Source organism: Zophobas morio, unplaced genomic scaffold (assembly GCF_036711695.1).
Source record: "Zophobas morio isolate AGI-343-1 ecotype UQ-CSIRO unplaced genomic scaffold, CSIRO_AGI_Zmor_V1 ptg000021l, whole genome shotgun sequence".
Classification (NCBI taxonomy): domain Eukaryota; kingdom Metazoa; phylum Arthropoda; class Insecta; order Coleoptera; family Tenebrionidae; genus Zophobas; species Zophobas morio.
Window position 1 is genome coordinate 6,269,784 of NW_026972126.1, and position 26,380 is coordinate 6,296,163.

The 26,380-nt window shown below is 33.1% G+C and overlaps 2 protein-coding genes across 3 annotated transcripts; one reads left to right on the forward strand and one right to left on the reverse strand.

Annotated features, from left to right (window-relative positions):
• Positions 1–31: 31 nt before the first annotated feature.
• Positions 32–26,375, reverse strand: LOC135133183 (uncharacterized). Its single transcript, XM_064061482.1, has 6 exons — positions 26,293–26,375; positions 11,794–11,976; positions 4,581–5,009; positions 3,310–3,807; positions 1,127–1,235; positions 32–700 (listed from the first exon to the last, which is right to left on the reverse strand). Exons 2-6 carry the CDS (start codon positions 11,899–11,901, stop codon positions 264–266), a joined length of 1,581 nt encoding a protein of 526 aa, XP_063917552.1. The 5' UTR covers positions 11,902–11,976; positions 26,293–26,375; the 3' UTR covers positions 32–263.
• LOC135133187 (zinc finger protein 131-like) lies at positions 18,136–25,303 on the forward strand. 2 transcript variants are annotated; one of them, XM_064061484.1, is made up of 6 exons: positions 18,136–18,223; positions 22,988–23,371; positions 24,031–24,184; positions 24,234–24,313; positions 24,362–24,670; positions 24,722–25,303. In XM_064061484.1, the coding sequence occupies exons 2-6, from the start codon at positions 22,988–22,990 to the stop codon at positions 25,163–25,165; spliced, it is 1,371 nt and encodes a 456-aa protein (XP_063917554.1). In that variant the 5' UTR covers positions 18,136–18,223; the 3' UTR covers positions 25,166–25,303. The 2 variants fall into 2 exon arrangements, with proteins under 2 accessions (XP_063917554.1, XP_063917555.1); XM_064061485.1 differs by lacking the exon at positions 18,136–18,223 and adding an exon at positions 18,284–18,368.
• Positions 26,376–26,380: the final 5 nt, after the last annotated feature.

The following is a 26,380-nucleotide window of genomic DNA, read 5'->3' on the forward strand; positions in this document are numbered from 1 at the left end:
TCACTGACAAAAATAAAAAATAAAACACGACTTCAAGCAACAGATTTTTATTAATGTGAGAGGTACAAAAGTAAAATACTTTCATTATCACAATCAAAGAAATTACTTAAGTCTGTTGTGTACAGCCTATCAGATTCAGTTTAACCACGTCAAAGAGAACACTTAAGACATTAACATTTTGGACAACAAATCGGATTCGATATGTTCAAATTAAAGCAAAGGAAAAAACAAACAACTCCAAAATTAATCAACTAAAATTGCAACTAATGACGTCCATTCTGAATTTTTAATTTTTTCTTATGGGGCTCGCTATTCACGTCATCGCCCATCATAAATGGCACTTTACATTCCAACAACATGTTTGAATCGGGCGGCAAACCTATGCATGCTTTCAAGACATTCTCAATGCAAGCTCTTTGTTTAAACAGTGCGTTAACCACCGGAGTGCCTTGGGGAACTAAGGGTGCTTTACATAGATAACTGAGGAGTGAAAGGACGCTATGGAAACTGGTGTATTCTGTATCGTCGTCGCTCTGCCTTTTCACTTGGATTCGTTGGCAGAGCTCTGCTAGAATAATCAGATCCAGTATAATAGGGGTCGCCAGAAGAGAATCTTCACAGGTGTTATGGACCACTATAGTGTTGATGCCTCCCATCATGATTTCTGAAGTGTACTCGTCAAGAGCGCGTTTAGAATCCCCTTGAAAAGAAAAAAAACGTGTATTTCAACACGATCACATTAAAGTAATAATTAATTTTAAGCACGATGTCGTCAATTATAACGATACACTAAAATTTAAGTTCCATCGTATTTGAAAATAATTTTTTTAAGCCGTTTGTGGGTTATTATCTAAATAATTTATTATTTAGTAAAGGTTCCAATATTTCATTTTCAATAAACCATATATCACATGTAACACATTTCTCCATATCTGATATTTGAGCAGGTCGAACCAATCAACTACTAATATTGAAGTGTTTGTACGTAGTCGCACCTCAGTCGACAGGTATTGATTACATTCTAGCAATAAATGAGTTTTCAAACACGATATGAAAGTTTATCAAAACATCAACGTAATTGCTTTCCAACCCACTACAACTACAACGTCTGCGTATATCTACTTACCAACATACGGTACATATTTGATGACGACCACGTGATCGGGTTTCTCTCCTGGCTTATACAGAATCTCATTGGAATCCACCATGTCGTCAACAACATTGCTCTTCGAAATCTGTTTTAATAACAAACAATTGTACATAGTGCTCATTTAATCAATGTAACTTTGTTGTTTATAGAGATACTCTGCCGAAATTTGAAACAACAAAGAATTTACCATAATAATTTACTCTAACAGTTATTTTATTTACATAAAATTCAATAATATATATTATTATAACCTCATTATTGAACTTTTTAATAGTCGATACCGCAATTCCAATGATATAGTTGAAATAAATGGACAATATTATTCCAAAATAAACCCATACGCCGCCCCGGTATGACGCCTATGGGTTCTAGTATGTACGGCGATGAAGACTCATTGTCGGTGACGACGACCGGAGAACAGCCTGAAAGCGGAAGTTGCGAATGGGTGCTCCAGACAGGTCTAGAAGCGGTGCCGGAGGCGTTTTGAGAAGGACCGCGTGACTCTCTAAATGGGAACCACCGTCGGGAGGAGGCAGAGTTATGTCCAGACAATGGGAGAAGTAGAGTCTAGTCAAATCCATTTCAGTCGGAATTATTTTGATAAATTTGAGTTCCTAAGAAATAAATTGTTGAGTTTTACCCACGCCGATTTAAATCACCCGTTTAACGTAACAATATTTTATAATCAGTTCAATAAATGGCATGGCAAATCCCAAGCAAAAAAGAGAAGACGATAATAACTGTTTTCATATACACTAATTAGATATAATAATAGGTTAGAATTCGATATATCAGGAGATACACAAGAAAATTTAGGTATATTATTGCCGACGTTCACTCTTACAAATGGTAAGTTGTATTTTTCTGTTAAGGCTAGCGTCTGACCTGGTTTCGTCTTATCTTAAATAAACAGGGGACATCATCGCGGTTTCAAGAATGGCATTTTTTTAAATATGATATAAGTACCTATATTTAAAAAAATTATATTTCGAATTAGTAAACTTAACCCTAATTTATATTCATGTCTAGTGTGCAGTTTTTCATAAAAAAAATTATAAATCTGACCAATTTTTAGTCCACTTTAAACGGGCACGTTTATGCATTTTTATGGAAGTGCTGCATTGTCTACGTTCTGAGATCGGAAGTGCCTCGTTAATTTTTTTATTTTTGCGATATGAGAGATGAGAGAAAATAGAAGATTCTTCGACGCAAACTCTTTTCACTGTATCTTATTTCCGACAAAAAAGTTGACAATATTTTCGATGAAATTAATAGAGTTTTATAAACTGAAAACAGTGGTGAAAACTGCGTTCTAAAATTTCCATTATTAATTGACAATTGAGAGAAAAAATTATTTCCCACCTCACTCATTTATGATAAATAAACCGAGCTCAATAACAAACAACGAAAGGAAAATCTGAAAACTTTATATAAAAAGAAATGAAGAAGATTTGGGAAAATCATGTCTGATCTAGCAATGAAGACATACGTGAAATATGTACTTCTTATTTAATAAAAATAAAAAGAAACGCAAGATTAGACCCACGGAACACATTTGAGGTTCAGAAAAATGCGTTTTCATTTTCAACAGTTTCATAAGTTTGGAAGCAAAACGGATCGCTAATACCAAAGGATAATAAGATGCAGATAGCAAAACTTCTTTCGGTAGAGTACGAAATAGAGATATGTAGAACAGTTGGACCGTTATCAATATTTTCATGAACTCACCACTAGGGGACAGCGCCTCTCGGACCTTTAGAATTGACTTTCCTAAAGTGCTAAAATTGGCGCACAGACGCCGCCTTTAAATGGACTGCTGCATTGTCCAGAAAATAAAGAAAGGGTGTGCTAAGGAGGTAAGATCAACTTAGATACAAGTAGATAAGATTATTATTAATAAGTTTACAGCTACAAAATTACTCTCTGAATCGTCCAATTTACAAAAAGATACTAGAAAAGACTGTTTTGGTCATATTTTTATTTCTTCTTCAATCAATTAATAGCCAAATGGAAAACAATTCTTCTTGAAGTGTGTGACCTACTCAAGAAAATTTTGGGATGCAACTTTTTTTTAAGTTATTAAAATACTTTCCGAAATGATTCAAATTTCAGCAGTTTCTCATACAAAAAAATTACCAAGTTTCATGCAATTATCTTACCTCTTTGGATCTAAACTGCTTTGGTGCTGAGAGATTTTTCCCATCATTGTTCCCTAGATGATTATAACTAACAATACTGGTCGGTTTAATACCAGCGCTCACCAAGAAGTCAATCAAAACGCTCTTGATTTTAGTCTGACCCGACTTGAAATCATCTCCTGCGATGAAAACATTTGCCTTGTCGGCCATTTCGATGATCGCTGGTACGAAAGTGTTTTGAGGAGAACCGTTGATGTAAGTGCAGTTCGTAGAAATGGCAGCGTATGCGAAGAGGGTCGATGGCGAGATTTCGGGGTGGTTCGAGGAGATGGCCAGCTTCAAGTTGGCGTATGTGTCATTGACGCCTTCTAAGATATCGCTGAAGCGTTCGGTGTTCGCTGTCCATAACACAATCACCTTCTCGACGTTTGTTTTCTTCTTGAAACTTTCGATGTCTTTGCAGATCTGCTGCACTTGCTCGAGTTTCGTGCCTTTGATGACGTTGTCGGCACGAGCGGCCTAAAATTAAAAAAAAAATCTGTAAATTTCAAGTTACTGGTGTTTTTCAGAATGTCTTCATTTCAGAACGTAAACGATAGCACACAAATTGTAATATTCTTCTCGTGGTATTTGCACTCTAACAATTATTACTTACATTATTGTTTAAGGTTCATCTACAAATTATGTAGGATTTAAAGCAGTTACTCATAGATAAGCTGAATGAAAATTCTCCTAACAGTAAGTGGATTTGAAATTTAAATTCAAATTGTGAATTTCGCCACACAAATATTTACCTACAGTACAATGTTTTATGCAAATTGGTGAATAACTATTGTATTAAAATAATGAAAAAGGGTGAAAACAGTCTTCCAAAACAAATTACAAGTTTCATTTTTATAAATTTAACATTTTAGCATTTTTCGCCCGATTTACTTATAAATCACTGATATTTTCGTTTGACCTTTGCAGCAAACACTTCACATGTGCCGGATGTTTTAATAAAAATGCGTCATTGATTGCATACGCAGAAAAATAAACACAAATCGGCAATATTACGTAAAAGTTGACGATTACTACCATATAAATTTTTATAATCTTCTTTAAGTTTCCGTTAGATTTGACTTGATAGTTAGACGCCTGAGTCATACAGTGTACTTGGAAATATAGGACTAAACTAAACATATGGAGAATTCTCTATGTTGCTAAAAAGTATGAATTTAACTTTTTTGAAAATTAAAAATTCAAAACATTTCACTTTTTTAAGATTCTAATATCTTATCAATGAACTTTACCTGATTCGCTGCAATGAAATCTTGATCGTAGATTGACGGCCGCGGTTTCATTAGGGTCATCTTCGGTTTCAACTGCTGCTGCAAACCAGGCTCTAGAACCTGTGCTCGCTCCATAGATTCGGCAAGGTTGGCCGAACTAATGTCCCACCCGTCAATGATCAAGTCATCCGGATGCACTGTGGGCAACAACTTGCCCAACTGGATATTAACATCATTGCCCAGCCTTACCGTACTCGTCTGGGTAAGTGATCCGTACCAGTTCGCCTTCTGCACCCCTCTTCTAGTCGTCCACGATAATCCTTCTTTATTGGCTAAAATGGCAGCAGTGAATGTGCTCCCGTTGTTGCCTCCCCAACCCACTAGCATCACCCCCACCCGGGGCACTTTCGTGTTGGTACGGAAAACCAGATGTTCTGTGATGGGGGTGACCTGTAGACAAACATTATCATGTTATTGTGCCTCCGGTAATCTGTATTATTTTGACCTAAGTATGTTTTTTTTTATTTATTTATTTAGTTGAAAGCCTGTCAATCTGAAGGGTATTTAACAGTAAGAAAGAAGAATAAGTATGGACGTTTTTAGAAAAATACTATCAAATTGTAGTAAGACACGAAGGCACGAAGAAATATACACAAAATTTAGCGTGAGAGAAAAATAGTTATCAATTTTCACATGGAAATTTTGCCCCGATGTGACTTACCACAGGCTATGGACATTGCCAACCTGGATTATAGATCTTTAAAAAAGTAATAAACTGTCAGTTAATTACCACTTTAACTAATCTACAAAGGTTCTGAGGAAATCTCGTAATCTATAACCACTGCCACTGCCCCGCAATCCCATCGAGCATTTATAATCCCATCGAGCATTTATGGGACATAACGGGAAAAAGAATTAAAGCATTACAGCACCCTCCTATTACCCTCCCAGAGCTAACACTTAGGTTGACGCAAGAGTGGCAAGAAATTGATCCAGAAGAAGTTAGAAATTTGATTAACAGTATGCGAGCTGTTATCAATGCTCGAGCAGGCCATACACGTTATTAAGTCTTAACTGAGCGACGTTTAAAGCATTTATCAAATAAGATGTTATTTTTTGGTTTCTTGCAATTTGGTTCCAAATCATTATCAGTTTGTTGTTTTTGTTGATTTTTGTTCTAGAATTTTTATATTTGATTTAATAATTACGAATTAGGGACCAAAGTGGAAAAAATAACAAGATTATCTAAAAAAAAAACAAAAATTTTAAAATTTTGCGGGGCATTGTAAACATACATCATGGAATAGAGAAAAATGCTATCTCCGTCTAACACACAAGGCTAATTTAACAGAAAACAGTTATCAAGTTTGGATGATCCAGTTATTCCAGTCCCAAAAGTACCACTCTGCATAAAATTAACTTAAATTTATTTATTGTTGTTTTCTTATATATAAAAATAAAATTGAAGTTCAAATAACTCGTAAAAAGGCTACGGAAACGTCAGTTGGGGAAAGGTCAAAACTCAAACGCACTAACTGGAGCTAGATTAGAGGAAAAAAAAGGAAGTAAATTAATTTCCATAGAACCTTGGTAACAGTTTTTCAGTATAGATTTGGCAGTTTTTTCAAGCAAATCAAGAATACGGTACATAATGTTAATGATTCTAGAACTCTGCGTGGATCTTTTAAAAAAAATAGTAAACTGTCAGCTCATAAAATATGATCCGTCTTTCAAGAATGCTGAGAATCTGTCGGTGTAGTGCAATAGTTTCAGCACATGGTCGAAGAAATCATAAAAATTGTCATAAAAACTTTTAGTACACTAGAAATAATGATACACGGGTTATACTATAAGGATATCGATGAATTTACAGCACTTTGAAGAGACAAAATCGAAAATAAATATGTAATTTTTGAAAAAATTAAAAAACCTTGTCACTTTGAAAAATCTGAAAAATCAAAATTATTCCTGATATCCGCGCGACTTTCGTACAAAAATTGGTCTAAGATTAACAAATCCAGTTTCTTTAAAAAGTATGTTTTTTTTTTGTGACAACCTCTATTAATTAAAATATTACAATACTTCCTTAGTTTACGCTCAGGAAGTAGAAACATTGTTAATAACAGTCACAGTTAAAAAAAAGCTCCCATGAGCGGTTTGAACGCGCGTCCTACGGATTACAAGTCTGGGACATTACTCACATGTCATTTAGATAATGATTACCTTATACAGGGTATTTTATAAGTGATTCTAAGAGTCTAGCTGGCCATGAGCTTCAAAAATTTCGCTTCGCTGAAATTATTATTATGGCAGTTCTCACTTGTCATTAATGTCATTTATCATTGTTTTTATTGTTTTAACGTTTTTCAAGTGTGAATTACAGTAATTCTCGTTGACCCAAGGTCAAAATAACAAAATAGTCGTTTTCAAAACTTGGTGCTTGCGTACGAAAATTTTGTTTTTGTGCTAGGAAGCGATGACCGTGATAAATGGTTTATTCTGTTGATCAAGCCACTTTCACTGTTATGTGTTGTTATCGCAATGGGATATTCGTAAACGAAGAGCGGGTGTATTCTGTAACCGCTTGTAAGCAAGAATATCTGGCCAAATACTGTGATTTAATAATTCAAGAAAGATCGTTAGAGGCTCACATTAAAGATGTAATCAACAGATTTGTTCGAACTGCCAGTGTCAACAAAGGGAAATCTCCTGAAGACCTTGAGCAGAGTTCCTATTGCAACATGAAATTGAACAAAGGATTACATAACACTTTTTTGGAAATTACAAAGAGAGTGAACATATGCCTTGAACAAAATAGCGAACATCTTCAACATTTAGTGTGGTGTTTGACAGCAATAAATTTGTTTCTTGTTATTGTAATGAATTAATTTTATTTTTTAATAATATATGCAGCATTTATCCAACAAGTTATATAGATGCGTGTGGTATTTGTCGTGCGTCCTTGGGCATTTAGTAAAGTACAAGACTGAGAGGCGGCACATTTTTATTACCTACTTCGACTCTACTAACATATACAGAAACCCTGTACTAAAGGGTTAATACACAATTTGGTTTTTCTTTTTGTGGGGGAAAATTTGGATGACTAGGCGTATTTATAAACTACAAGTTCAAGAGTAAGTTTACTTAAAAAATTTACGTAATAAAAAAATTGAAGGGGCGTCATCAAATTGTTGGTAGGCAGGATCAGACGAGTTTTGTTTAGCGTTTTACCATTAAGACGATATTTTCAACATCCATATAAAATCTGACAACAATTGATATGGTAGTTTCCGACATTATGTGTCTAATCAAAATCGACACAGACAGACAGACGGAAACGCGAGAACTCCTTTTTCGTACTTTAGGGCCGTGAAACGTCGAGAAAGCCTGAATGTACCCACTTGTGGAATGAAGTCTCAAATATGAATTTTTCTGGACAGATGGAAGATGTTAAAAAATGTCGGATTGAAGAAAATCGACGCAGGCAAGCAATGTACGAAAAATTAATTTCGTTTCAGTTTCTTGAACTTATGTCACAGAACAAAATTATGTTATACCTACACGAAAATTTGTGGAATTGTGATTGTATTTTGAAACAGAATTCACTTCAAGCTAGGGTAATTTTTTACAAACTAAAAAATTAATTGACAAAAGAAGCGTTGGTGATGATGTTTATGGAATCTATGAAACCAATCAGGACAAATAAATAAATATTAAGATTCTAGAACAACTTTTTCAACTTTAAAGGAGAAAATGTTGAATGTCAACAGTACAAAAAATGAATGTGACAATTTAACAGATCAATTAAATTATCTACCTACTTATTGGTCATAAAATCTGAAAAACCTATGAAGTAGTACACGAAAATAACAAGAAATCCAATAAAAAAAAGTCTGTTCGTAAATCCTGAAAATAATGATCTAACGGTTGTATTTGAAATTTCGACAAAAAATGTATACATTTTCGAAAAAATAATAAAACACGTGGAAAGTTGGAGAATTTGAAAACATCCGAAAAGAAATACATTATGTAAAATAATCTACTTTCTGGGAAGCAATATTTAATTTTTCCAAGAAATATTTTATTTTTGAAAATATTATTACAATGTTTTCTGAAATAGTACTTAATTAATAATAATTAGGAGTTATATAAGGGAAGTCTTTGAATAACCACAAGTTGCACATAAATTATTATTAATAATTATATCAACAAATCCTGTGGGACCTGTACAAACTGAGGGCCTTTACATTTTTTTACATACTTATCGATATTTGACAAGCTCGATTGATGTCTATTTTATTACTATTATATCAATTTTGAAAAATATCCTTTAAAACCAGCTTGTGATAAAATTATTTGCAAAATCCTCAAAAACATTTTTGTACAAAAGAACTAGTGGTCACGAGGTGCAAAACGCGCCTGAAAATTGACCACTTTTAACCTGAAAGCTTTTCAGTCACTGAAAAGATAATTTTACAATTTGAAGATGAATTATTTTAGAAAACGATTTGCTACATCACAAATCCTGTCTTACGAATTGTTCCTCACGAGAATAACTTTATATCTGAAACTGAATCAATGTCACTACAAAGATAGGGTAATTTTGTAGATACATTTCCGAAAATCTTTGAAACTAATTAATAAATATGTCTATATTCTAAAGAAAAATGGTGCCTTTATATTGTTGCAGTAAGTGAGCGAAATTTTGGCAGATTTTGAAAATGATGAAGTTGATTTTCCAATATTTTATCAGGTTTTATTCATATAACAGATTCAAAAACAGTGTCACATATTAAAAAAAAAAATGATGTAGGTTACGACCACATGACAATCAGTTTTGATCCAAAATCAACTGTCTACACAATATAAAAAATAAAAAAAAGAATTAACTTTTAAAGTATTTGCTGTGACATTTTCCTCGATTCAATTTTTTTTTACATAGGATAATTTTTAACGGAAATCAAGATCACAACCAATCTGATTATTCCGTTTTCATTTTTTTGTTTTGACAACAGACGCTCTGTTGAATATTAAATGTACGTGGTAAGGACTACTCAATTACGATTTTTTTTTTAAGAATTTGGTCATGCGAAATCAAAAGGATCGATCAATGACACATACTCAAGATTGGCGCCGACTTATTTATTTATTTTTTTTTAATATACTGATATACATATGTTCAAGAAAAATACACTTGTGAATATTGTTACGGTTTTCGGGTATTTAAAATCTTTAATTTAGATAAATTAATATTGTAAAAATCCATAAATATACCAAACTTAAAAGACGACTTGCCTTTTTTAGAGTCAATAGTTTATTATTATAGTTTTGGAAATTTCATTCTACCCTATAGAATTTTATTGGCAATAAGGAGACGGACAGTAGTACAATAGCAAGAATTATTTACAACTTAAGTTGTCGCGTGCCGGTGATCCCCAGATGTTAAAAATCAGAATAATCCAGGTCCGGACAGGGACCATTGTTATTCAGGAACGAAAATGACCATTATTTTATGAGTGTGTACAACTAAAGTGTTCCCAGTTTAAAGTTGTTTTTATGATAGGTCCATTGTGTCGAAGTCGATGATGGGCACAATGGAGTAAATCCCTAGCCATAAATAAGAATGTGGTCGGTTTCTTGCAGGGCCGTATATGTACTCTGTTATTCAACTCATATTGTTGGTCGAACCCTCGCATGGGGTAATAATGAGGGGATAATGTTTAGTAAGTATCTTGTCATAAAAACCACTTTAAACTGAGAACACTGTACCTGCTGAATGTTCTCCGAGAAATTCAGGTGAACTGGTGTGAGCCATAAATATTTCTTACCATTGTACTACTGTCCGTCTCGTTATTGTCAATAAAATTTTATAGTATATATATATTATATAGGTAGAATGAAATTTAAGAATATTATATTTTTTCTAGACTGCGTCGTTTAACAAAAAACATCACTGAATTAACTTGGTAAAATAATACAATTTTTTTTATATCACTAAGGTATCTGAAACGACAAATGTCAATCATAATCTCAAATGTTTAAGTTGATATAATACTGAAAAGATTTACCATATTTATTGCACTGTTTTTAACTCGCACTATGAACATTTATTAAATTTCCAAAAGTCGAAATTCTCAAAAAAATAATACCATGAAGTAGTCCAAATACACGTAATAAATATTCGCCGACTACTATGAAAATGAATCGACTTTTTGGATTTTGGAAACGATGTTCAATTTCTCCAAGAAATATTGCAATTTTTGAAAATATTATGACCTTTTTTTTTGTAATAATTAATTAAAACAGGTTGAATATCAATTGTTAATATTACATCAAATCCTATGGGATCTGTACAAATTGAGGCAATTAAACGTGCCTGTCACTAATCATTTTATCAAGATTTACGACCAAGTAGTTCTCGCTAGTTATTCTATTCTTAAAAATACTCTACATAGATGTCATTAGATTTTAATATGGATTTGTAATTGTTAATTAAGTGATCCAATTAAACGATATAAGTAAACCTGGGCTGTCAACTGGTCGAAAATGCCATAACGCAACAAGTTTTTTAAATGCAACATGTGTAATGTGAGTTGCATAGTTTAATTTAAGTAAATCAATTACGTTTAAAACTATTATTAGCTAAAAAATTAGACAAAATGTGTGTTCTAGAAGTCACTACAAAAACTTCCTCAGTAATGTTTTATTTTAAGCAGTTATTGCAACTAACTGAAAGCCAAGAAAAATCTTCATAACTCATCGAATCAAAATAAGCAATACATATTTAGAATCATTTGGGTATTATATCACTCGCATGTATTATCCTATTAGGAAAAAAAACTGACATTATTAGACACAATGATTACATAAACCAAAGGCCGGCACCGTTACCTTGAACTTGACAATGGATAAGCACGTGGTGCTCCCAGAACATGCCCATGAGGACCAAAGTATACGTAACAGGACAGCGAACCGAGTCAAAAATTCTCAAATATCAAACGTAAATCTCAAAAATCGAAATAAAGATCGAACATAGGCGTGGCCGCGACCAGGTCGCGGGGATTAAACAAAACAGTTCTATATATTCTAGAATCAGCTGGATGTATTGATTTTCCAGCGGGTCTTTGCTGGAAAATTCCATGCCGTCTCGACCTGGAGAGGAAATGATTCACCGCGCTACACTTTTCGCGGTATTTTCCTTATCACTTGTACGTCGAATAATGAATGATCTTACCTCGATTTTGCTCCCACTTTTTTCGACTTTGGTATACAAGTACTCATAGTTGGACTCGATGTAGTTTTCGGAATATTTCACATTTGGGCTGTTGACGACGATGTCCATAATTTTTTCAAAGTTTGGTAAACGAGGAGTATTTTCGAGTTGGTTTTCTTTTATTGTTTGCGAACGAAAATTGAACTGCAACAGAAAATAAGTCTGTTAGCGCTGCGCTGCCGCCAACACCGCTACAGTGTTGCTTGAACATATACTGAAAACTGAACTCAAGTGAAGCCGGCCGGCTTCATCGCGCTTCGAACTAGCAGGGAACGACGCAGTTTATTTTGGAATTTATTGATAAACGTTCGTGTTTAGAAAGACTGATTTGAATTTTGATAAATGAACAGCATATTCTGGAGGCTCCAGGTTTCTATGAGTTCAGTCTCAGTCAAAATGTAAAACGCCCTGTTTCTTTAAACCTCTTAGGAGTATTACAGTGCGTGCATTCTAGCAAAAATCAAACTTAACAACAAACATTTATACATAATTACACAATTTTGATAACAATAAATCAAATTTAACATAAATATTGTAGCCCAGTGGTCGTTTTCGATTTGAAGCGACTCAACCAATTGCAATTTTAGTCGTGAGAACAAGGTAAAAATAATATATTTCGAAAACGACCCAAATAAAACGACTAAGAATAAAACTAGTTTAAAACAGCAAATTGAGTTTTATTTATTCAGTTCTTTGATCAACAACCAGACGACTTCAGTCCGTTAAACTACCTACTTTCAGATGATCCACCTAAACTTATAGTGTGATTTGTGACACAAAGTTATTATTAACTTGTACAAATCTTTGGTAGTTCATAATCACACGGGGTTTTAAAGGAGCTCGCATTGGCATTAAAGCACCCTATGAATTTATTTTTATTTTTGTTGACCCAGCAAATAAGAGTTATTATAAAACCTGTCCCCGAAAAAATTGTTGCACAAATTTGGTTCCATCGCATATATCGCAAAAAAAGTTAACTATTCATTTTGCGAATTTTATTTACTTTTTTTGATAACTCCTATAAGTTACATTTATACAGGTAAAGAAGCACGTTATACGTATTTTTCAAGTGACTTTTCCATAACAAAATTTTGTCATGACGTCATCAACATTTTGCAAAGGACACTAGAATATCAATTTGAATAGGTGCAGTGTAATATTAATCATAACAGTACTGTATTGTCAAATTTTCGGGAAAATACGATAAACCACTCTTGATTTGATCAATAAAAAAAAAAAAAAAGCTGCGGCCCGGCATTGGTCCCCGGACCTCTCATCTGCGAAGTGAGTGCGCCACCGCTGGACCATTGCAATTCTGATGAAAGTTCGTATTATGCATCTAAAAGAACAAGACGCTTTAAGCAATAAAAATAATAATAATAATCAAAATCAAGCTAGATTTATAAATCACAAGTACAGGTGTATGATATTTTATAAAATTTTAATGCCATTTACTAAAAACATTTTTCATCAAATTATTGATGGGAGATGATTAGGCAAATTCAGTATAAAATGACAACCAATAGTAAAAGAAGACCATGTAAGTGACGTAACGTGAAGTTACTTAGTAATTATCTGTTTGCTCTCCTTCCTTAAAACATAATAAAAGCCGAAGAAAACTAAAAAAAAGTTATACGAATGTTTTTTGCTAAAATTTTAAGCTACTTGAATATTCGTTACAATCCATCTCAACAAGAATCTTAACCATTTGGCGATCATTAAATTTACTGGATTTTACTGCAAGGCTGTTATAAAGTATTTAAAGAGTCAAAGCAATAATCAGACTATAATTTTAATTGACTTTATTTTTAAGTCTATCCACTCATTCTCAACGTGCGGAACAAGATTTTAGTAAATTTTCTGATGTAATCCAAATTTAATTACTTATTCGAATTTAGTGTGTGTAATTTGGAACTTCAGAGTGAGGCCAAGAAAATTGTTTAAATGTTAGGCTAGATAATAATAAAACATATTTCTAGAATTACCAAAGTTCTGTTACTAAAAGATGTTTTTTCGTGGTTTCTTGGGAAACTTTAGGTCGTTGCAATCTCAAGATAAAGGTGTTTCTGTGTATGGCTTATCGTCTCCTGCAGCGATGTTAAAAATAAATTTTCCTTTACTTTATGGATTCATCTTTAACAAGTGTAGCAGTTAAAATAGTTAATAATCGAACATGACTGTCCGGCTGAAAATGATATTTCGTTGACAATTCACTAAGAATCAAGCAGAAAATACAGTACAAAATACGTATGTGTTACCAGTTTTATATACAGGGTTTGGGCATAAGGAATTAACACAACGAATTGGTTTTTATTCTACAATATCTACCGAGATCACTTTAAAGCTATTGAGCTATCGGAATAAATGGATAAACTGGTGCTGGGTGCAGTACATAAATCCCCCAAAAAGCCCGAGATGAAGTCTTTCGAGCAGCTCATCTCCCTTAACAGAGTTACCCCACTCAGAAATCACTGAACAACTCAGATTGAATAATTTTACTCAGTGTAATCACCCCAAAAATTTGACGTCATCTCAAAATTGCTTGATAAATCCTGTCTAAAATGTGCAATATATGGTGTGGTTTATCAGTGTACAAATCATATTTTTTAGAACTAGTTACCCAGAGTGACAAAAAAAATGAATGAAACAGCGTATTTTATTAATCAAATCAAAAACGACTCACTCCACTTTCCTGAAATTTTGAAAATACAGTAGTGTCATTATTAGTATTACAACTAATTACACTGACATTATGTGTCCTTGCTAGAAACTTGATAATGTTATCACAAAAGTTTGATATGAAAAACTCACTTGAAACGTACTTTAACAGCTCATATATATACTATTGTTATTATTATTTAAACTTCCAAGGGTAAACATAAAAAAACGTAAAATGAAATTTTATATTATTTATCTACGAACTGGGTTTGATTGAACTTCAGGGGCGAGGGAAGTTCTGTCTAAATAACATTAGACCATTTTCAATGTAAAGGGCGTTGAAATAAATAGCAATGAAATGTCTCCAAAGTGCCTGTTTTAAATATAATTTCTATTTCTCAAATCGAACATCCCGTACTATATTAATTTGATTAAAACAGTTTTTTGTTAATTGTTGTATTAGTTATAAATTATTTTGCATGTATTCAAAACTAAATAAAGTAAACAATACTAAGATAGCTAACTACATAATAAAAATGCCCAATACTTGGTTAGTCGGGAGAATGGGTTAAAGTTCTAATAACATTGTACTAAACAGCAACATAAAAAGCAAAAAAGAACATGTGGAGATCAGCAGATGTATACTATGAATATTACTACAAGAATTTACGATACAATTCTTTTACCATTTTCTAGTCAAGAAAACAAGTTTATTAAAACTAACTAATATTTTACCCAAAACACTGTAAACGACGATCACTTGAAAATCACAAAACTGCACTTTTGTTAATAAAATTATATGTGATCTGTGTATACCGGTTCTTACAATCAGCGTTTTCAAATTATTATTACTCGACTACAATTCATTCTGATGACGTGTGAAAATATCGTTTCCCACATCTATTACTGTACACGTAAAAACAAAAGTTGTTTTCTGGTGTAAAATAGTAGTTTCATTTATTTAATATATACAAGGTGAGTTACTAACAGCGTGCTCCTAAATATCCGTCTAATACTTATTTATTAGAGATAGAGACAAACAAATAGTAAAATTATTTTCGAAAATACACAATAGTCTGCATGTATTTTACCATACTCTGACTAGTTTCTTCTCATGCTTGCAACAATGTTATTTTTGAAATGCCACTGTGACGTTGCCAAATGATTCCAGATTCCTTGAAAATGTTAAACAATGCAAAGGTTTACAAAAACACGCTCACTTTTGGTACGTCCCGTTTTTTTTTTATAAAATAATGTTTTACCACATCAAATAATGATATAGCAACCTTATTTGATGATGTTGAATTGTACACAATTACCTAGTTTTTATGGAAATTCAATGAAATTAGTAACTGGCATTTTTCAAAAGGTAGTAGGTGAATTAAATCTTTAATTCAATTCAAAATTTAATGGTACGATTAAAAATCGTGAACATGACTGGTTGATGGTTAATGGCGTGATTAAATATTAATAGCGGGATCAGTGTTTCTGTAAACCAGGTCTTAAAGTTATAAATAAAGGAATACATTAAACTGCCCATTAATAGAATTATTCCATCGAAAACAAAAAATATGTGGATGCCCTCTAAAAGAATATTATTGTAGATTTAAGTCTTCTTTTTCTAATGTCTTCTTACTTAAGTATGATATAGATAGAACGAATATCCACATAATGCAAAGTTGTAACCTTATCAACATACAAAATAGCATTTTAATAAAGTTTACCTTTACAAAATCTTTGGTATTTTGCAAATATAAACGGTCGGAAATGATGAACAGGGATTTATTTGATTTATTTTGTAACCAATCTGAGCTATCTGTAAGCGTCACGTACATCACCATATCATTTGTTGTTGTGTCTGTACCTCGTATGCAGTTGACATTCAACACCACTATTTTGTCTTGGTATTTAACCGAGTTGTTCTCTCTCGACCAAGTATCTACCTAAACTTAAAATACAACCCTGAAATTTAAGCAGATTTCAAAACGGCACGTTTGTGAAGAAGGGAATTGTTGTTCACCACTATTGACCTAAATGATACTAACAAGGTAATTGCACTACTACACACAAATAGTGTCTTCGCTACACTTCAACACAGACTTAAATACTGAAATAACTGTCAGATATACCTAGTAATATTCTCGAAATGTTAAAGTTATTTTTAGATTATTTTATGTGTATTAATCTCTAGTTTAAAAAAACATAGCAGAGCCCAAAAATAACAAGCAAGAAGATATATTAAAAATTTCTTCATACATTCACTCTGCAAAAATGATGACGTGTGATCTTGAAAAATACTTGCCCTTATACAAATTAATGATGCGCATTTATTTTATTAATTATCTCTACATTGTACACATTAAAATTTGTATATTTAATGTAATGTTACTAAAAAGTTGATCACGTCATCTGAAAAGTATTAGACAAATCTTAGACGACGCTCTACTATGCTTTCTGTATAATTTTAATTTTTGCTTTTAAACACAGTGACATATTTCGACCACCGCGCATCCTCAGAGTAACCACAAATGACACTCAATATTGCGCTGACCCGATCTTACTTCATGTACTCCAGCGTCCATGATAAAAAGAGGTCGTTTTAATTGTAATTACGACTTTAATGTATTTGTTACGTAGGAAGATTAAAACATTTAGACCCGATTTATAGAAAGCGAAGTTAAAGTTAATTCGCGATTAACTTTTAACTGAGGTCCGTTGCTAGGAAACGTGCATGTTTCAACCAATCGCAGGCTCATATTCCACATTTTAATTCTCTGTTAAACTAATCGAGGATTAAATATTTAACTCGCTGTTCTATAAACCGGCCCTTAGTTTTCTTGTACTTTTTGACTTCCAATTGTAGTAGTTTGGTTACTCCTAACGTGGTTTCTGAGACCTATACACCCAATGACTTCAAAAACAAAAATAAAGGCTTACCCTACAACTACTTCTCACGATAATTTTATGTGTATTTAGTAACAACTGTAGTTTAATAATTTAATAAATAAAATCACATTTTAGGTTTTTTGTTCAGTTATTAAAAGTTCTCGTAATTAATATTCAATAAAGGATGATTCGAACCTGTGTTTGCATCAACCGAGATCGAACAAAGCGAAAATTTTATGTTTTAATACTTAAATTAAATTTTCACCTGTTTCCTTATTTGTGTGGAGCAGTGTATTATTACATGTAAGAACTTATAATTATTTCGTGCTGTATGGCTATAATCTGCAGGATACGCGAGAACATACAACCCTTTTATTGTAATTACAAGAACTTATATAAGAGATATAGCACAAAGTAAACAATGTACCGAAATTTAGAATGAAAATAAACAGTCTTCGTTGTAACACGCAAATATTTACCGAAAGTGTCCCAATATGATCGCGATCATGTTATAATTTTAAAAGGAAAAAAAATGTACCGGCAGGAACGGTATATTAACCCAGTCCGTAAGTAATAAAAATAATATTTTTCTGAAACGATTCCTCTATAATTAATAAAAAATAATAAAATGGTGGGAGGGCGGGCACCTTCATCCCGTCCAGAATTAATAATGAATTCGCAAGGGTTTTCTGAAAGAGGGGGACAGCGGGTATAAATCAATACTCTGCCCCCCTTTTGTAGAAAGGGCGCAGTCACAAGTTAAAAGCAGTGTGGGTAACAACGTTATATACCGAAAAGAAAATTTCACGTCGGAAAATAGCATCGGCAATCAGCTCCACATCTCAAGGTAATAATTAAACAAAAACATAACCCCGTAAAAATTGACCGTTTAGCATTCGCAGAAAAATGTCAATCGTGGGCTTTCGTCGTATTTACCGATTAAACGCAATTCCAAACCAGAGACTCATTTAACAGAATAATTCACATTTTCTGTGAGTAGTTTTTGCATAATTTAGATTCACTTTTTATAATATTGTGCACGATATTTTTACTCACAGCAAAAACATGAAAAAAAAAAATTGTTGCTGCTGTTTTGAGCACGATTTTGTTATTACTGCCGACGTGTTACTCTTTTTTCACTAAGTAAGCTTTATCAGTTCAGCTGATGCGCTAAAAGTGATTGAAAAATGCACCCAATGCATTTCAAGGACGCGTCATAAGGTCTACTTTCGTGTGTTCTCAGCTGCAAACTCCCACGTCGATTACCGGATGCAGGACCGGGGCTTCGACAGGGGCGGCTTTGGAAGCTATTTTTGGCATTTGTGAAGTTGCTCGGCTTGTAATCATTGTTATCACAAGGATCGGTCATACTAAAACCAAATTTACACCTTCAGGGTGACAGGTAAATGTTACTTTTACCTGGTTGTGTACGTAATGCACTATTTACGACGGTGATAACGATTAATGACTGTTCACGTCGGCGTTGATAAGGTACAACGAGGGTAATTATTGTATTTAATTTTATATCGTTTCAAACTAAATGAGGAACATTTCAGAAAATATTAATGCACAAAAATAATGTAAAAACTGAAAAACCAGCCACGTCAAACAAATGAAATTGTCACATTCTAGCATTCCAATAATAATAAAAAAAAAATCATCTTGAGATATGCAATACTGTCGAGGCAAGGAAAGTTTATATTTGTTATTATGTTTTAGAAAATTAGGATACATATAAGGCAAACAAATTAGTTCATTATTATTTCACTCTGTACACTTTTTCTCTCTGCTAATTTTTTTGTTGATTATATTATTAAGTGCGGATCAGCATATGTATACGGTATGGATCAATTAGTTGGCCAACTGTATTGCATTGAGTCGAGTTGTTGTAGCTTCTTTTTTAGGGGCAATAAACACCTATACACCGGTGTCGAGTATCCATTACAAATGTCGAAAATCTCGAGCGACCACTTGTTGTCTATACAAACGTGCGGCCTTGATTGGCGTTCGAACACAGTTGTGTACACCTATGAATTAAAAAGGTCTCGCCACTTTTTAATTATCTATATTAAAATAACAAAAAACCTAGTTAAACTGGATGACATATTTTTTGTTGTAGCATGAACTGTATCGGTATTGATCCGCACTGACAAAGTCCAAGTGCACCATAATATAAGAAAAACATTGAATCTCACTTCAAATTTTGGTAAATAATGTATGTAATTTCAGGTTTTTATACATGATAATTGCATACGTTTTTCGCTACGTTTTCTTCTATCAAACAAGCAACGCCAACTTGATGACTTTTTCAGTCGAACACGCTTTATATCAATCTGCACAGATGCAGTGTAATACTAATCACAACAGTACTGTTGTTTACTCAAATTTTGGGGAAAATGGGGTGACCCTTTCTTGATTTGATCATTAAAATAATATGCCTCAGTCATTAATTTTTTGACTCACTGTGTATAAGTAACTAAAAAATATGAATGTATTGATAAACCACGAGTATAAATTCATAATAGTTTGCATATTTTAGATAGGATTTATTCGGCAAAATTTTGAGATGGCGCCATCAATTTTCTGGAAGAGGAAAAACGGATTAACAATCACTTATATTTAACATGCTTACGACAACCTTAAAACGTTTGCAAGATCTCAGAGCATTCGGTTTTCCAGTTTCAAAATTAAATAGCAAAATTATTGCTACACAATTTTGACTTTTTTCCCAAAAATTTGGATATCTTGAGTAAAAACTCAACACGGATTCATAAACCACAAATACAAGATTATGTTATTTTATAAAATTTTACCATATAAAATTTCGAGATGACGCCATCCCGTTGTTGATGTAGATGATTAGCCAAATTTTGGTCAATTTTACAACTTCTACTATATTTGTATAATACATATAATATTTGACAACAATCGGTTTGGTAGTTTCGGAGATTATCTGTCTAATAAAAATCGACACAAACGCGGACAGACGGAAACGAGGGACCTACTTTTTCGTGGTCCAGCAAACATGAAAGTGGCCAATTGCCCGATAGATTTAATTGGTCTAATAAGTCTACAAAGAACTAACCTCGCTCCTGGACTACAACTCAATAAATCTAGTTCTTTCGAAAATTAAATTATCACTTTGTGTGGATAATTAAAGTACTGGTAAAGAATCATGCCATGCATAATTGCATAATTATGGTTCAAATAAGTTTTCCATAAAAAAAATTGTAATGACGTTATCAAGATTTTACAAAGGACACGTGTATCAATTTGAATAGGTGTAGTGTAATACTAACAATAGTAATAACAACAATACTATTTCCTCAAATTTTCGGGAAAATGGGGTAAATCGTTCTTAATTTGATAAATAAAATAAATTGCTTCACTCATTCATTTTCGTGAGTTTAATAGTGATGTACCGACTACAAGTCGGCCGACTGTTTATAAATGCAACAGACAGTGGGTTTTTTTTTTCTATTTCTCTGACTACCTTAAAAACTTGTTTTATTTTAATAAAAGGAATAACTGAAGTTTCTTTTTTTTCCAAAAAATGTGTTAAATTTTTTTGGATAATTTTAACATTTAATTTTTTGTAGTAACTCAGTACAAAAATAAAGAATAACACAATTTAGGGCAGTTTATACAATACTTAACCAATTTTAACCACTTTTTTGGAAAATTTTTGGAAATTTTAAATTCGCTTTGCGTGTTTATTGGACCATATATCGTGACGGCGATTTCAGAATCGTAACTAACGGAAGATTATCTACACTTTGACACCAATTTTCGGTCGATTAAACTAATTTTAACCGGTTTTGACAAAGCCGACTAGTCGGCCGACTGCAGTCGGCACATCTCTAGAGTTTAATATGTAATTTAAAAGTTAAAAGTACGGCTTTCGGAATTTACAAATTTCCTATATTATAAAAATTACAATTACGGCGTTACTCGTTTATTATAAGGTACGGTGTCCATCGTATATAAAGTACAACGTTCAAAATGTATAAGGTTTGGCTAATATAAAATTTAAAAGAATTGAATCAAAGGTACGGCGTTCAGAATTTACAAATTCCGTCGTTCCTAATAAATCGTCGTTTATAGAGTATGGTTTTGAATATTTAAAAAATACAGCGTACTTCGTTTAAGTACGACGTTGGTCGCTTCTAAAGTACGGCGTTCCTACACATTGATAAAATTAAATTAAAAATTCTGGATGCCTAAGGTAAAAAATAAAGGCGGATATTCATAAATCACAAGTATAAAAATACTATGTTATTTTATGAAATCTAAATAATATTCATATACAAGATTTTGAGGTGACATCGTCACATTGTTAGTAAGGACGATTAGACAACTTTTGGTTGGCGTTTTACCATCTACACGATATTCCTAAAATACGTATAAGATTTGACGACAATCGTTCAAATAGTTTCGGAGATTATCTGTTCCTAGTACATATCCATAGAGACCGCAGACAGACGGAAACGGGAGACCCATTTTTTCATACTCTAGAGATCATAAGACGCCGAGAAATTGTTGTTTGTTTCATTTTAATGTACACGTAACATCATGTGTTTACTTCGAGATATTTGTCCATTTGTCATAAAAACATCAACAATTTGGAATAAACATGCGATATTTGTAGAAGCAAAACCATTGTTAGCAACGGTTCTTTTTGTCTTTTCCTTCCGTAAGGCGAAAGTAGCAGTTTATTATGGTTCGAATTAGTTTTTCTTCTCTCTCTGAGATTAACGTTCCATATTTTCAAAAAAAAAAACTTGAGTTACAAATCGTGATATGTATTTCCTTGTCAGAACAGGACATGCTAGGATATACTCTCAAATTTTCACAGACAGCAAGGTCACTGAAAGAGGTAAAATAAAAATTCCCGAAACATAATAGGTTAAAAAAATTCCTTGCTTTTTACGAAATAAATCCATACGCCACCTCGGTACGACGCCTATGAGCCGTCGAGAACTTTCTAGTCTTACGCCGATGATGATTCATCCTCAATACGACCGAGCGACGGAGCCCTAAAGAAACGTCTGGAAGCGGAAGTCGTGAACGGCAAACCAGAAAGATCCCGATCGCGCAAATCTAGAAGGAAGTATGGGTTTTAAATAGAGGCCACCTTCGGGAACGATGATTATTCAGCAGTTGAGTCAAGAGAAGTTGTGCTGGAATTATTTTTATACATAATCGCTGTAATAGTTAGTCGTGCAAATTCAAGATAGTAAGAAATAAATAGTTGCGTTTAACCCACGCCGATTTTATTCACCGAACAAACGTAACAATGTTTTGACTGAGCGTAAGCCCATTTGACAAAAGGCTAATTTCATGTTCTGAAGCTCCTAAATTAATTTGCATCCCATTTCCGTCTGTCTTTTATTTTATTTAAAACTGGAATTGTTTACTGGGTCCTCCATGGGAGAGGGAAGTGGCGTCTAAACAACTTCAGAGTTCAGACCAAATTTTTAAAAATAACTTATTTGCGAAATTTTAAAATTAGAATTATTGCATTTAAAGTATTCTGACATTTTTCATGCAGTTGTCAATACATATTTAAGTTTGCATTACAACTTTAAGCTTAACTACTCTTTCGTTTCAGATGAAATCGAGTGTTCAGTTCTCACCAAACAAACACCTGGAGAACATCAGCAAAATGTTCAAGAAATTATACAATGACGAACAACTTGCGGACGTCACTTTGTGTTGCAAAGATGGCAGTATTAAAGCCCACAAACTAATTTTAGCGACGAGTAGTCCATATTTCCATCGGATATTTACTGAACATAACCGAGAGCATCCAATATTAATTATGCATGGAGTTTCTTATCAACACCTTCATGATCTTATCGAGCTCATTTATAAGGGCAACGTTGACGTTCTTCCTGAGGCGTTGAATCCACTCTATGAATTGGCTGGCGAATTTCAGTTATCAGGAATATCTGGAGTGTTGAGGGAGGAAAATGAAAAATGTAGTGACACCACGGTATTAAAATTATACTTTTGATATTTTCAAACGGGTGGAAGTTCGATAATTTATGTTTTAATGTGTCAGCGACATGGTCGATTATATTTATTGTTATTTCATGGTATTTGTTTATTTCAGTGCTAAATTTCTCACGTTTGGCTGCAAATTAAAGGCACCATTAGGGCAGTTACTACAATGAAGCGAACAAGAAATACTTCCTACTTAAGTCCCGTAAGAATCAAAGGTAAAATAGCGTCTTGTAGTGACTACGTAAAGTAATTAGTTTTTACTGTAAGTGCTGCAAGTCATTGTTTTACAATTGATTTTTTGGAGGATCAGTCGGTGTTATTTCTTGCCGATTTCAGTGTAGCAACAGCTTTAGGGACAAAAAACAATATGCAAGGAAAATCAAACGCCTGTTATTATTTATTACTTTGAAGCTAAGCTTAGTATTGCACTCAATAATAACTTCAAAACCGTCACACGAGTAAATGTAAAGAGAAAGGAAAAATTCATTCACTGCTTGTAAAAGTAATTCCAAATTATTTTAATTTTCTTAAAAACCACAATTACATTACGAAATAAAAAATATACAGGTAATGCTCTGACACTGTTAACTTTTACGCTTTATTTAATGATAAAAAAGCAATATTACTACTAATAACAATAATTTTCAGACTTCCAGAAATGAGACAAACATTCATGGCCGGGAAACAAGATACAAAGGATTAAAACGTGTTGCTGTAGATTATAAAGATTCTGAAAATAAAAATGAAAATCCCACTCCCGTAAAACGTATTGAAAGAGAAAACAGCGACTTTTCCAAAAAAGGTAAAAAAATGTTTGTTCATTTCGTCAAACTTAATTATATTGGTTTTAGAAACACTGAACTCACTTGATGAAGCAGTACAAATAAGCTCGAATAGTAACAATGTCGATGAAGTAACTACAGATAACGAGGTAATTGAAACAATTCCATTTTCGCTCAATGTACATTTACTATTACAGGAAAATACCATAAACCCATTTCACCTCGAAGAAGAACCAAAACTGAGTGCTTGGGCGAAGAAACAGCGCAAGTTTAAGTGTGACTTGTGCCCAAGTAGCTTTAAACGATCTTCCCATTTAACTCGTCATCAGCTCGTTCATACTGGCGAAAGACCTTTTGCCTGTGATCAATGTGATAAAGCGTTCTCTAGACATGACAAGCTCAAACATCATATTCGAAAAACTCATGAACAAGATTATGAAACTGATTATAAGTTAGAAATGAGTCATTCTTTGGTTCCGTCTCGTTCCAGCACGCCATTGCCCTTTGTAAGTTGTTTATAAATAACAACGTACTTAACTGATCTTTAACTATAATAGGTTATCTCGCACGTCAGAAGCGAAGCCATGGACGACAGCTCCTCACAAAGTCCTCCAAAGCGACCGCGCGGTCGGCCTAGGAAGTACCCAGTAATTGAAAAACCTACCAGTAAACGAGGAAGAGGTAGACCACGTTTAAGCTCTATCCGACCAGAAGGAAACGGAGAAAATTACGACATAACAAACCTGCCTTATGGAGATTTAGAATACCTGACTATGCCGTTGCAAGACTCTGTAATCATTGAACCCTATGTAGAGATTAAAACAGAAAAGGACGAAAATAGTGAAGACCAGGATAAAATCATCAAGGAAGAAAAAGAGAGTGAAATACAGGAACCCAAAGAAGAAGAGGAGGAAACTAGTCCAAGCCCTACAAATTTGAAAATTTTGGAAAACCGTATTGCCAAAATTGGGGAATGTACAATTTCTGTTGCCAATCACTGAAATGCAATTTACCAGATACTTTATGTAACAAAGTAATTTTAGAATATCACTAGGTTTAGTTTTATGTTTTACACTCAGTGGCACCTTTCAGTGAGTATTATTTAAATTTATGTTCAAATTTATTAATAAAATTCTTTACACATGTTAAAACCCATCTTTTACAACTGTTGCTCTTCAAACGTAAAATGTAACGTTAATATTGAGCAAAAACTTCAAGATAAAGTGGATTCGCAGCAATAGCGTATATTTAATTTGTGAAAATTTTGATGTTCTAGCTACTACATCTAAGTGTCAAAACAGAATGACAGATCCAAAAGATAACCCAAAGTTTCAAGGGTTCACTGGACATATAGGATGACACCGGTGTTAAAGTTTGTCTAACAATATAAGAATTTTACGGGCTAAGTATTTCATTTCTCGATTTCATTCATCATTCGTCTACGAACTTGGCGACAGAGCAGTGATATGAGAAATAATTAAAAAAAGAAATATTTTTTTGCATATTTTAGCAATGTATTGCATATAATGCCAAATTTCTCTTTTTTTTAAATTTTTTAAGAAGCGGGATTTGTAGGACTATACTTAAATCTTGTCAAAATAACCATTTTTTTTTAAACGGAACTCCATGACATACACCTTTTACTTATTTTTGCTTTAAAAACAATCACAAGTTGCGCATTTAGTAATAAACATGTTCCTACTACAATATAAATTTTAAAAATATCGAACACTTTTTTGATCATTGCCCAATAATAAGATGAAATTACGGTTATTCTTATGTTTATACCACCTGTGATACCACATTATTAGTTGCGCTTACGTGGAATGTGCGGGAGTCAATAATAACGTAATAATGTTTACCCGATGTTAAGTTGGTACAATTGGAACCTCTCTATTTTTGCTTTTTTAATCGTTTTCGGCTGATTTCAACCAGAATTGAATTTTGTATTTAATAAAAATGTGTTCATTATTATTAACGAACCAACAGTTATTAGTCACTAGTCTTACATAAATAAAAATCGTGGAATATAAAACACCTAACCTCAAATTTTACCGCAAATTTTAAAATTACTGTTTTTACCAAAAGTGAAAATAAAAATCACACACTACATTAGAGCATAACTTACCGATTTCAAAAAAATTTCTGTGCGGCAAATAAATGTACTATTTAGCAAAGATAAAGTGACAAAAATTGCCCGAACCTTAAACACATTA